Below are 12,691 nucleotides of genomic sequence, written 5' to 3' on the forward strand. Positions count from 1 at the left end.
CACCAATGAAAGGAAAATGTATTGCTGCCACTGATGCCAATGGTGGGGGACTCTTAAGAGAGCGCAAACTGTTAACTTTAGGGAGTTCAGAAGCAGGTTGCTCCAGTTCTGGGCATGTGTGAACTGCATCTACAAGGATCAATCGTATCCTGGCTAAACCTCCTCATGTACAAACTCATGCAAAAAGGTTAGGGTTACACATCATCTTCAGCTGAATGTACAGCAGTAGCAAATCAGAAACAGACTCTGTAGGAGGGTGTGGACAATTAGATCACAGAAGTTGCAAGCATAAGTCAGATATCATGGCAGTCTTGCAGCTCAAAGAGAAGCTGACCAGATATCGGCCTGGGCGGAACTTATGTTCCAACCCTGTCTGCTGTGCACATTCCAGGAGTGGCTGATTGCCGGGCAGACTTCCTCAATTGACAAAGTCTGAACTCGGGGCAATAGTCTCTCCATCTGGAGGTGTATCATGACCTCTGCTGCAAGTGGGGATTGCCTGACGGGGCTCTCCTGGCTTCAGGATTCAAAAACAAACTGAGCTGAGTCTGTCCTCTAAGTAGTGGATGCTCTGGTGAATCTGTAGGACTGATCCATGCCTTTCCTCCTCTGAAACTCCTGCCTCACAGTATCAGGATCATGGGCATTCCGGTGACACTTATTGCCCCAAACTGACCCAGAGGGAACGCCGGCTGCTGTTCAATTGCAATAGCTCAGCAGGAGATTTGTCCATCCATGCTGTTTAACATGGAAGCAGGAATCTGTTATTTATTTTTATTTTTTGTTCAGCCTACAGGTTGAAAAAAAAAAATGTAACAGTGTATGGTCAGCTTTACTGTCCTCCTTTTTGAATGCCAGACTGGACCTGGAGTCTTTATTCTTGTCATTCTCTTGTTCATTTATCTATTGATATGCCCAATGGCCAGTTAACATCGAGGACCCGGTACGAATACCATTCTTTGAGATCAGTAGCTCCTTGAATGGAGATTATATTCTATGCCTTTTTGAGATATATGTTCCACTAGGTTCAAGTACATTAAAGAATTTGCCATTGGAGATGATATATCTATACTTAATGTCAAGATGATGTGTTATTAATATGTTCAATATAAATGGCTGTAAATAGATTAAAATATAAAATACAGTGACTGTAGCATCTTCTTTGTAAAGCTTATTTAGGATTTTCTGCAATACCCATGCAGCACAGTGTGTGGAGCTGCCTTATCATGGCAAGATGTACCCGAATGTTTAATATGCGATGGAGCACCCCTCCTCAGTCTGTACAGGATCAGCTCTGACGTCTTTTCATTCATAGCAAACTCCATAGAGGTTATTAATGTAAACCTTCATTCAGTGGTGCAGAGCTGCGTGCCTTTGTGTGGGTGTATTGGATAGAAAGGAGGAGAGCCGTGGCTTGCAGTGGTTGGAGTCTCAGAGAAGCCCGTATGCTTGTGGAATCTAAATGGGTTCCCTGATTAATCACTGATTCATATTTTTTTTTTTTCTTTCCCTTCTGCTGGATTAAATTCAGCTTTGAGAATTTTAAGCAGAGATAAAAAAAAAAAGTCAGCCTTCAACACATTTAACGCGGCACTGTCTGCATTAATATGTATTTTAGAATGAGATTATGGTATAAACGTTGTATACAGAGGAACCCGTTCTAAACGTACAGAACCAGTATAAGAACGTACATAGTAGGAAATGTTGGTTGGCAAAACCCAGGAAGATCCCTAGCGTCACTTAGTCAATGTTTTAGCAAAAGTGAAAATCTGACGAGCTAATCACTACTGTGGGAGCTGGGGCTTCCTACAACTGCAACCCAGAATCCGGAAATGAGGGGTCTATTGTGTGACCCTGTAGGGATTTTTAACCTTTTCCTCTCTCCCTGTTTTGGATTACCTGAAAAGTGTTATTGCTCACCTATTTACAGGTACTTCTAACCGAGAATTGGCACCTTGAAAGCTTGGTTCACAAGAATTTCTCATAATCCATAGTTAGTGACCCTTAGGGGCTGTGTTTCACCTAAACACTACGCAAACCATAAACAGTTGCTTCTCTCCATTTGTTGGGAAGCAGAGAACCAAGAAAAACTGTATATTGTGTTTTCAATATCAAAACCTTGGGGACATGATAGACAGTTATTCAGCGGGTATTTAGATCGGATCTGAAGGAAATGACAGATCACTGAGGAAATATCAGGGATTAAAGGAGAACTATGAGGTAAGTGCTTTTCACTCGCCTCATAGTTCTAGCCGACCTGTGACAATGAGACTGTCACAGGTCGGCTCAGTAGATCGGGAAGTGAGCGAACACATACCGGCGTTCACTCACTTCTCGATCCTGTCACGTCTCTCTGCTGTGACAGGGGAGGGACTGGATTCCCCCCTCCCCGCTCCGATCCTCCAGAGCTGACTGGTGGAACGGACAGGGGAGGGGGCGGGTACAGCTGGCTCTGCCTCCTAGATAGGCAGAGCCAGCTGTCACTCACGCAGCTGGGCGGATCCAGACATAATTTTTGGGATCCGCTTCAGCTGCGGCGTCTCAGTATACCACGAGCTGTAGCCCGCGGTATACTGCGGCGTCTCAGTATGCCGCGAGCTACAGCTCGCGGTATACTGAGCTTAGGGTGACTGGAGGACGCTAGTTTGTGTCCTCCCGTTACCCTAAGGAGAACTTTGGGGAAAAGCCCGGACCCCATAGTTCTCTAAGTGTTTTATGAATGTTGATTTATGCATAGTGTAACTTCAGGCAAGTAGATAAATATGTTGTTGAAATTTATATTTGTTGAAATGTTTTTTTTTTGCTTGCCAAGGGTAGTCCCATACCTCTACCCACTGTGTACCGCCAAGAAGACAACTCCACTATTTCCAGATTCAGTTTTGTAGCTTCCCGTGTCACATCTCTATGTACAGCTTGCTCATTAGATCATGAATCCATATAATGACACTGATGATTCATTGTCCAGTGAGCAGACAGATGACATGGGAAGCTAAAAAAAAATGAGTCCTATTTGTGGCTATGCTGGTATTATGAGTGGCAAATCCCATTTTATTTTTGCCATGCTTTTTATATAGATAAGTGTTTCTAATTTTGTTTTATGTAGTGAGACTTTGACTGCTCTAGTCAATAGCAGCTGCTGTAATGCACAGCCTCTTTTGTCCCTTGTATACCAAACTGTTACTTTATTTCCCTAATATATTTGCAGGTTTCCATACCTTTTTGATGTGTTTTGTGTTTGTTTGGAGATGCAATAATATAAATTCATAATCATACTGTCACCGAGGTTCATAATTAGTTAGTCAGTTCCTGTGTGGTACCAATGCTGAAAATAGTTTTTTTATGAACTGAACATGTCAATTAAACTATTTTTAGGAATTATAGAGGTCCATCTCTGGAGAGAGACAAATGCTTCATAATTCTGTCAGATAAGATAGCCAGAAAGATGAGTAGAGAAACCTGTCCCCTGACAGCATGTTGGAGAGAACGACCCAGTCTCTCTGTATGGAAGCAGTGGTCTCTGGAAAAGTCTGACCGGTCAGGTACAGAGTCGGAGCTATCCAATCAGCAGGGAGTATGTGTTTTGCTGATCAAAGAGCTCTTGTTTTGACTCACCAGGATGTTCATCAGATCTTTGTAGAAACACCACTGCTTTCACTCACAGCAAGGATCCTTTTCTGCAGCATGTCCAAACATTTCAACTTCTGCTTTCCAAAGAAAATGAACTATATGACTTTTCACAACTTCTGTTTAAATCCACTTGAAATCTATTTAGTGGATTAAAAAAAAACATTCTGTTGGTTTTTAAAGGAGAATTTATGAGGCGAGTTATTTTCACTCAGCCTCATAATCTGAGCCGACCAGTGACAATGAAACTGTCACAGGTCGGCTCAGTAGATCGGGAAGTGAGCGAACACATACCGTCGCTCGCTCACTTCTCGATCTATCCCTGCAGAGAGCCGTGGCTGTCACTCACGGCTCCCTGCAGGGATTCCCCCCCCACCTCGCACCGATCCTCCAGCGCTGACTGGCGGAACGGACGGCGGAGGGGGCAGGCACAGCTGGCTCTGCCTCTGGATAGGCAGAGCCAGCTGTCAATTCCGCAGCTGGGTGGATCTCGACAGCAATGTCGGGATACGTTCCGGCTGCGTTGTATCAGTATCAGCTCGCGGTATACTGAGCTTTGGGTCATGGGAGAACGCTAGTTTGTGTCAGTGGTACTCATTTATCAATTATTTTTAGCTTTAGGATGCACTAGTTATTTTATGCATTTTTTTTTTTTTTTTTTTTTTTTAAAAGGGATTAATCATGCACTTTTTTTTGAATAGGTAGCGCTGTACACTCATATCTATGAATACTAAATTCCTTGTAACACAGCCCCCAGGTGTTTATATTGCATAGGAGATATGACCATTTACTTCCTGTGTACCCTTTAGCTCTCTCTGTTCTTATTGCATTACTTGCTCTGCTCAATGCTGTGCTCTAATGAAATTGCTATGTGTCATACTATTTGTTTTTCACCTCCAGATTGGTGAAAGGCAAGTTTGGGATGCACATTATGGAACTAGCTTAATGACAGTTGGGAAAGTGCAGGTACAAAGATGAGCAACAGTAGAGGCAGGACTTAGATTTCAGTCATTTAAATAATAATTGAATCAATAATTTCAAGTGTGAGTTGGCCACAAGACTAGTGATTAAAACAGGAGCCCCCCCCCCTTTTTTTTTTGTACTGTATTACTTCAGGGTCATTGGAAATTAATGTAGGCTCCGCTGTTGAACCAGTGAAAAATCTGTAACCCTTTGACTAGCAGGCTGTTTATATAATTTTAGTACTGCTTAATATTTTGTAGTAATTTTCTCTACAAGACATCAGAGTTTGTCCCCATTGATCTCCCCATTGATGTATAACCAGACACTCTTAAGCTGCAAAGTAGTAATATAAGGGGGTCCAGGACATGCGATGTGATTTTACCAGACTGAACAGTATGTGGATTGCCAAATACGATTTACTACAACCTGAATCACTACAAAGTATTGACAAATGCATGCCACATGAGGGCTGCTTGTGCTGATTATGATTGCCAACTGACGTTTGCAGCTTGCTTCACAGCGTGTATTAACTGCTCATTTTTGTAAAACCCGATCTACTGATCTGTATTGTAAGATCTCCGGCCCAGCTAAATCTTCCAAATATTTTACATTTTAGGTGCATTCATTTTGTAAAGGAGTTACCATAACTGATATTTCAGGTGTTTAATTCCTTAACTATGCCATGGAATAATTATCCATACACCTTTCTTTTCCACTAGGAATGTTGGAATATGACCCAACCAAGAGATTTTCAATACAACAGATTCGTCTTCACAAGTGAGTTTTTATTTCTTGATAGAATTTTTACTATAGCTCCGCATTATTACAGAAATTGTTGGTCTGAATCAGTGGATGATGATCATGATGGATGTGTGCCAAGGAACTTTTAGCCATTAAAGGGGGAGTAACTGGCTTCCATTCTCTATGGAGAGGGATTTAAAGCTCCTTTTGCAATGCTAAGTTCATGTTCCATACATGTTTATTTTCATTTTAGTTCTTTAAATCTCTGTGATTTCCAGTTTGTCATGTCCTTTCATCGTGTTGTGTTTTACTCTTAATATCATTCATCAATTTTCCAAATTCTTTGCCTGTTCCTTTTTTTTTTTTTTTTTAACCTGCCCTTGACACAGGGAATCCTGAGGACTAAAAGTGACTGATAAGCCTAAAAACATATTTTTGCTTATTAGCACGTTGAGCTTATTGAAGGATAATCAATTAAATAAAATTATTGAAGACAACAGATCTGTTTTGAAGTATAAAAATCTGTGCAAAGATATGTAGGTTGCATTTCGGTATTTGGGTTGGCTGTTTTTTTGATCAACTATACAAGACATTGTAAGATTATTACTATATGACCAGCCTGGGCAGCTGGAAATTTACAACATTTGGGTCAACGCAGATATAGGTGCATTTGTGGAAGCAAGTAAGTATTCTTTCCAAACTAATAGTTCAAGTACCTGACAAGGTAAGTGTTCTGTCTGTGGGTTCATTTAATGTTGGGAATAGGTTAAGGGTCAGGTTAACGTGAGCCTGTGGCCATTGGCTGGGTAGCCAGCTACTTACTTTTGCATGCTAAGTGTTACGTTACCTTTATAACAGGATGTCCCTTATGTGGAATCTTACAGCCACATTGGATTCAAGTTGCTTGCTCAATCTGCCCCTTTTTTAACCTCGCCTTTCATTTCTGGTGCTGCAGCCTTTTTATCACTACTTCCACTGTGCAGTCTCCCTAACCAGGTATAATGTAAACAGGCTGTGTCAGAAGCTCACTGATCAGTTCTAACTGTATGTTTACAGGGTTGTAATGATAAAACCCAAGCTCTCCCAGCGAAATCTCCCATGGCACTGTCCATAGCATTGTAACCGTGCTATGCCAATCTATGCAAAGCTGCTGGCAGAATCTTCAGCATCCAGTAGACTTTTGGATGTGTCAGATGCCTGGTCTCCCACTGCAGTGCCAGGGACACAGTAGTAATGTAATGGCTTGAGGGTGGAACGACAGAGTGGCAGGGGATGTGGGCACGACCAGAAATATAGAATGACCAAAATGTTGCCACTGACTTTGCTCTGAAAGAGGGTGGAGATTTTAGGAACGCGTCGTACAGTTTTTTTTTTTTTTTTTTGGTTTTTTTTTTTTTTTTTTTTATTTTTTTTTTTTTTTTTTTTTTGTGTGTGGATAGGGTCTCTGTGTTCATGGTTCATTTTAAGATACTGGCTAAACTTTAGGGTTTGGGTGAGGGTAGGTTAAGTAAAGGGGTCAGAATATATTTGAGATAATGTTTTGATTTTTCTTCAGTGATGACAGCCACTGGGCTGTAAGGTTAGTGTTAAAACCAGGGTACCGACAAAAAAATCACCACACCTATGAGGCCCACAGGGAGACAATGAAAGCAATTAACGTTTGACCACACACTTAGCCTGTGTCAAGGGGCTTTGAGCTCGGTGTCAGTGGCATCAGTTTGAGACACTTCTGAGATCTTTCAGAATCCATTTACAGGTGCATCTGACCTGCTTCCAGTGGCTTTTGGACTCCCACAGACTTGTGTGGGGAATGCAGAACCTGACTGAAAGTAAACAAAAGCATGTTGACACAAGCTGTGAAGATATATTTTAAACATAAGTTGAATGAACGATTGCATTGAGAGACCAGTGGCTCAGGAGCCCTAGTAGGTTAAAATAATTTGCTGTCTGCTTATACAGCAGAATAGTGATTTAGTAATGAATACTGACACAGTATAGTCAATGAGCATGCTTCATAATCAAGAGGCATGCAAGTTTGATGAACAAAGTATCATCTGAAACTTTGTTTTTACACAGTCATTTAATTTATGTAGTTACATGTATATTTATATGGTGGTAGGTTGCCTTGATGTGTTTGGTAGCTTCTGCTTTCCAAACCTGGTTGAGCACAGTAGGATTTCAGTCTTAATTGTTAATTATTATTGCTATTGATCTGCAGAACCTTCTACGCTATACATAAGGTGATCATGTGCTGATTTTAGTTTAGCAATTGTGTTTTTCCGTTTAATGGCACTTTAAATCTTGGCTTTTTATGATACTTAAAGCCTTTTGAGTCTTTGCTGTAACTATCCTCTCCTCTTCCTTCTCTGTTGCCTTTTCTTCTACTTGGTTTGGTTCTCTCATTTTCTTTGCATTTTCTCTCTGCATCTCTCCCTATACCTCTATCTGCTGAAACCTTCACCCTCCCTCTATCGTTTTCTCCCCCTTAGTGACAGGGTGCTTAGAAGACATGGTGTGACTCATCTACTGAGCCTGGAAAGATGTGCAGAGTAACAGCAGCATCCCCCCTCCTTTCCATCCTCAGCTGGTTGCCCCGGCAACTGGGTCACCTCTCTGCATGTCGTCAGAGGCAAAAGAACCAGGAACAAGGATTGGGAGTTTCTAGACCCAGCTCTCAGGAGCAGGGCATTCCAATCTATCACAACTTTTGCTTTGTCAACATCATTTTGTATATGTCCACTATGCATAAGATTGTCAACCAGGTCAGCAGTCAGTAAGCAAAGGGGCAATGAATATGATGGTTTAGACAAACAATTGAGATATATTAAATGGATGTGAGCAATTTCTGTTTATAAAAAATAAGGATGACATTTGGAGGGACAGCAAAAGATTTAATTACAGCAAAAATGAATGCAAAAGACAGTACCGTAGCTGGAATGAGAATGAGCAGTGGGGCTTTTGTAGACCGTGCTGCATGCTGATAGTCGGTCATTAATATAATGGTCATGATAATAGTACCTAGGGCCTACGTATGTATAGTTTGAGGTGTCTGTCTCTTCCCTTTTTCACTTTGTAGTCATATGAACCTATAGTATGAGTGGTCAAGAGACCTCCCTTTTATCAAACTTGCAGCTGGTTCCGGAAGAAGCATCCACAGATGGATCCTCCTGTCCCCATTCCCCCTAGTTCAGAAACCAAGGACCGTTGGAGGAGTCTGACAGTTGTGCCTTACCTGGAGGATCTGCACGGGTATAGTGAAGATGAGGACCTCTGTGACTTGGAGGATGAAATCATCTACACACAAGATTTCACAGTTCCAGGTAAAGCGGGCTTTCGCACCTGTACTGATGAATATTGTAGGCAGGGTTCATCTGGAAGTCAGTATTTTTTTAAAGAATTTATCTTAGATAGTTTGAAATCCAATCAGTAATTCACATTTACCCTCCAGGAGTGAAGAGATCATACAGTAGTAGGTTATCAGAATTTATAAAGCCCTGTACTTAAAGTGTTACGTTCAGCTAAAACATGTTTCTAAATTTTTGGAATATAGCAGGTAAGGATTACAACACCTGTCAAGTTTTCACTGATATCCAAGGCCTTGTAAGTGTAAAATGCAACCAAAACATCTGGGTGAGGGATACTCTCTGTCTGTTGACTTATCTGCCAGATTTTGTCATGGTCATTGCATTTTAACAGGGGATTCCAGATGCTGGAATGGTGTTTTGGAACCACAAAAAGGGGAAACTACCATGGCTTTGCAATTCCGATATTAAAATGTAATTTACTATGATTACTACATTTATAATTCTATATTATGATGTAGGGGGATCTAGGATTTACACACTGGGGACCTATTGTCTTGCCCTTTTAGGAAGTTTTGCTAAACTTACTCATGACTTAAAAATACTGAAGTATTTTTTTTAAAGAAATAAAGAGAAGGTTGATGCATAAAAAACACTAGACTTAACATGGGTGAGTACAGAAAACCTCTTTTGTCAAATGTTTCATTTCGGACAGTCAAGAGATTGAAAACTAATTAGTATAATTGTGTATAAAAAGAAAAAGTACCCAGTTGTACAAGTAGCCTTTGATAAAAATAAGTTTGGGGTTTTGGCAGTGAAGATTGTAATCCAAAAGTGTATTAGTTGTGAAAATAGTTTAGCAATTGTTTACAATATTTCTATTGTGATGGGGTGTGTTTGGAAAGGACTCAGATGTATATAATATGACAAAATATATTTATTTGATTTTAGATTCTTGTTGGTTTAAAAGATTCATGCAGTTCAATAAAATATTGTTTACAACTTCTCTTGTGGTGATATTCATATGCAATTCAAGGATACATGTATCTAATTCTATGACTATTGCTGATTGGTATATTCACAAACCGTATTTCATACATTCTCAATACATTCATGTGGATAAGGATATACACATAATTGATTCTTTCTAATACAGGTATATTACTAATTGATGAGTCCCCTACGCGTTTCGCCCAGATAGGCTTCCTCAGGGGGATATATTCACTCTGTATGTTTTGTGTATACCAATTTTCAGCAATAATCTGTTTTTTCAAAAGAAAAAATATCATATAATACCATATATATTAATATTGAACCACAGAATAAAATCAACATACAATATATCAGTAAGCTTCCATTCATTTAATTTTCAGTTTCTAATTATGTATATAATTTAATAATATTTCATTTGTCAATGAAATATCAATTTTCATCTTTTTCATTTGTTATTGATAGCTTGATATTATCCATTACTGGATTGACAAAGAGTTGTAAAAATAGGAAGAATTCTGTTACCTTTCTTAAAAATGAGTGCTTTCTCTGGAGAACTCCAACTCGTAGCCATTCAAGATAATTTATAACATCCTATATATCAATGGGCAGTCTCCTCTCTTAACAAGTACTTCTTCTTTTTTTTCCTCTCCTTCCCAGGGCAGGTACCTGAAGAGGACATGTTTGCACAGACACAGGGCAGTGCTGCTACCAAACAGCTGTGTATGAATGGCACAGAAAATCAGCTCAAGACAGAGAGGAGAGTTAGTTCTGCATCCCAGCGCAAGGCCAGCACATCAGGGGGCAAAGTACGCAAGCTATCAGCCTGCAAGCAACAGTGATGTAGGAGTCTTCTCTGCAAGGTAGTTTATAATGACCTTCAGGAACATGAGTGTCAGTGGTTTAAGCCATAAAATAGATTGTTACCCCTAAATACACACACTAGGGATGAGTGATCCGAGCAGGACAAACCCTGCTGAAAGTCTGCAAACCCAGAATATAGTGCCAAATCTTATTGAAGTCTATGGCTATGGGAGACCATTCTTGCTTTTTATTTTCTGGCCTTTTTCAAAGGTAATTTGCAAGCTATTGTCAAAAAAGGGAGTAACTTGGCACTGCAATGGGGGACATGTACCAATGCAAAAGAAATTTTTAAAAATGCCATTCCGTGAAGAGGGGTCTTTTGATGTGACTTAAAGGGCAACGTTGAAAATACACAAAACCTTCAAATAAAAAGCATACAAGGCACCATTGTCCCCATGTTGAGGGGACAATAATGCCCTCATCCCCACATCCTGTCCTTCAAAAGGGTCCTGGGGGTTTACTTATAAATTCTTACCCAGCGATGCTTCCTTGCCGCATTACCACCCCAAAATGACAGATCTCTAGCCGACCTTTTTTTTTTTTTTTTTTTTATAAACAAAGCAGCCAGGGATCGCAGGCAACGCCATTGATCATATATGGTCATGACCATATTTTGTCAATGACGTCACGCAGGATCCCCAGCTTGGTTGTTTTAAGAACAGCAGCCAGGGATCTGCCATTTGGGGAAGGGGGGGGGAAGCATCTTCCAGTGATGGGTTGTCATGGCATCATGAATGACGAGGATTAACATGACTGGATGACTATGAAAAAAAGTAAACAATGTCCCCTAAAGTAAATACAGTATCAATCATGGTGTCCAGCAATGTAGAGCCTCATCCGCCACATCTTTCTTGCTGCCAACTGACCATGTTGACTTGTCTCACTGCCACCCGAAAATGACAGATCCCTGGCTGACTTTGTTTGTAAACAGATCCTGGGTAATGTAAATGATCGTATTTCGTTAATGACATCATCCAGGATCCCTGACTGGTTTGTTTAAAAACATCATCTGGCCAGGGATAAGTCATTTAGCAGCAATAGCATTACTGCTGCAAAAAGACGGATCCTTTGTTGGCTGCTGGTTGTAAACAAACCGGCCGTGGTCTTAAGCATATTTGGTCAATAACCTCACTCAGGATCTCCAGTTGGTTTGTTTAAAAAACACCAGCTTGCCAGGGATCTGTGGTTTGTGGTGGTAGCATTGCTCTTTGTAAACAATCCATGCAGGGATCTGTCATTTAGCGGCAGAGGTTTTGGTTCAAATGTTGAGTTCTAAAAGGACTCCATTAAGAGGCTTCAAATGTAAACTTCTGAAAAGGACTTTTAGGTTTTAACATTTTTAATAATTTATAATTATTTATAAAATGTCAAAGTAACACCGTGTTCTACCCACAAAAGGGGTTATTAAGTATAGCCTCAAACGCAAAGGTCTTTCTGTGTGGCAAAATGGCTATTTCCTCCTCAAGACAGAGCTGCCTCTGTCTCTTTTGTTTAACTGGTTCTTTCAATCATGAGCCTGGACTTAAAGGAGAACTATGGGGTCAGTGTTTTTCCCCATAGTTCTCCTTAGGGTAACGGGAGGACACAAACTAGCGTCCTCCCGTTACCCTAAGCTCAGTATACCGCGAGCTACAGCTCGCGGTATACTGAGACGCCGGAGCGGATCCCGACTTAGACGACGGGATCCGCCCAGCTGCGTGAGTGACAGCTGGCTCTGCCTATCTAGAGGCAGAGCCAGCTGTACCCGCCCCCTCCCCCATCCGTTCCGCCAGTCAGCACTGGTAGAGCGGGGAGAGGGGAATCCAGCCCCTCCTCCTGTCACGGCAGAGAGCCGTGACAGGATCGAGAGGTGAGCGAACCCGGTATGTGTTCGCTCACCTCCCGATCTACTGAGCCGACCTGTGACAGTCTCATTGTCACAGGTCGGCTAGAACTATGAGGTGAGTGAAAAGCACTCACCTCATAGTTCTCGTTTAACTGCTCAATTACAGACTGCTACTTGCTTGGCCTTGCAACACTGATCTTTTCAAATGGGAACTAACTCTACCCCTTCATAATCCAACTCTCAGACATCGGTCTCGCCTAGCAGTCTTTTTGCATGGGCCAGACAGGCCTGGACACATGCTCCCCACATGTCTGGCTTCAAGCGGCTCTCATGACATAACAGGAGCAAAGACTAAATTTTCCCTATTTTGTTTGGGGGAGGG

At 41.1% G+C, this 12,691-nt stretch overlaps 1 protein-coding gene across 1 annotated transcript in view; it reads left to right on the plus strand.

Annotated features, from left to right (window-relative positions):
• STK11 (serine/threonine kinase 11) overlaps positions 1 to 12,691 on the plus strand; it is a 39,213-nt gene that overhangs the window by 19,734 nt on the left and 6,788 nt on the right. The window contains exons 7-9 of the mRNA XM_018559532.1: positions 5,307 to 5,364; positions 8,461 to 8,648; positions 10,281 to 10,483. Of these exons, the coding sequence (XP_018415034.1) occupies positions 5,307 to 5,364; positions 8,461 to 8,648; positions 10,281 to 10,462 (428 nt within the window). The 3' untranslated portion in view covers positions 10,463 to 10,483. The remainder of the gene's footprint in view (positions 1 to 5,306; positions 5,365 to 8,460; positions 8,649 to 10,280; positions 10,484 to 12,691) is intronic.

Source organism: Nanorana parkeri, unplaced genomic scaffold (assembly GCF_000935625.1).
Source record: "Nanorana parkeri isolate BGI_ZX_2015 unplaced genomic scaffold, ASM93562v1 scaffold401, whole genome shotgun sequence".
NCBI lineage: Eukaryota > Metazoa > Chordata > Amphibia > Anura > Dicroglossidae > Nanorana > Nanorana parkeri.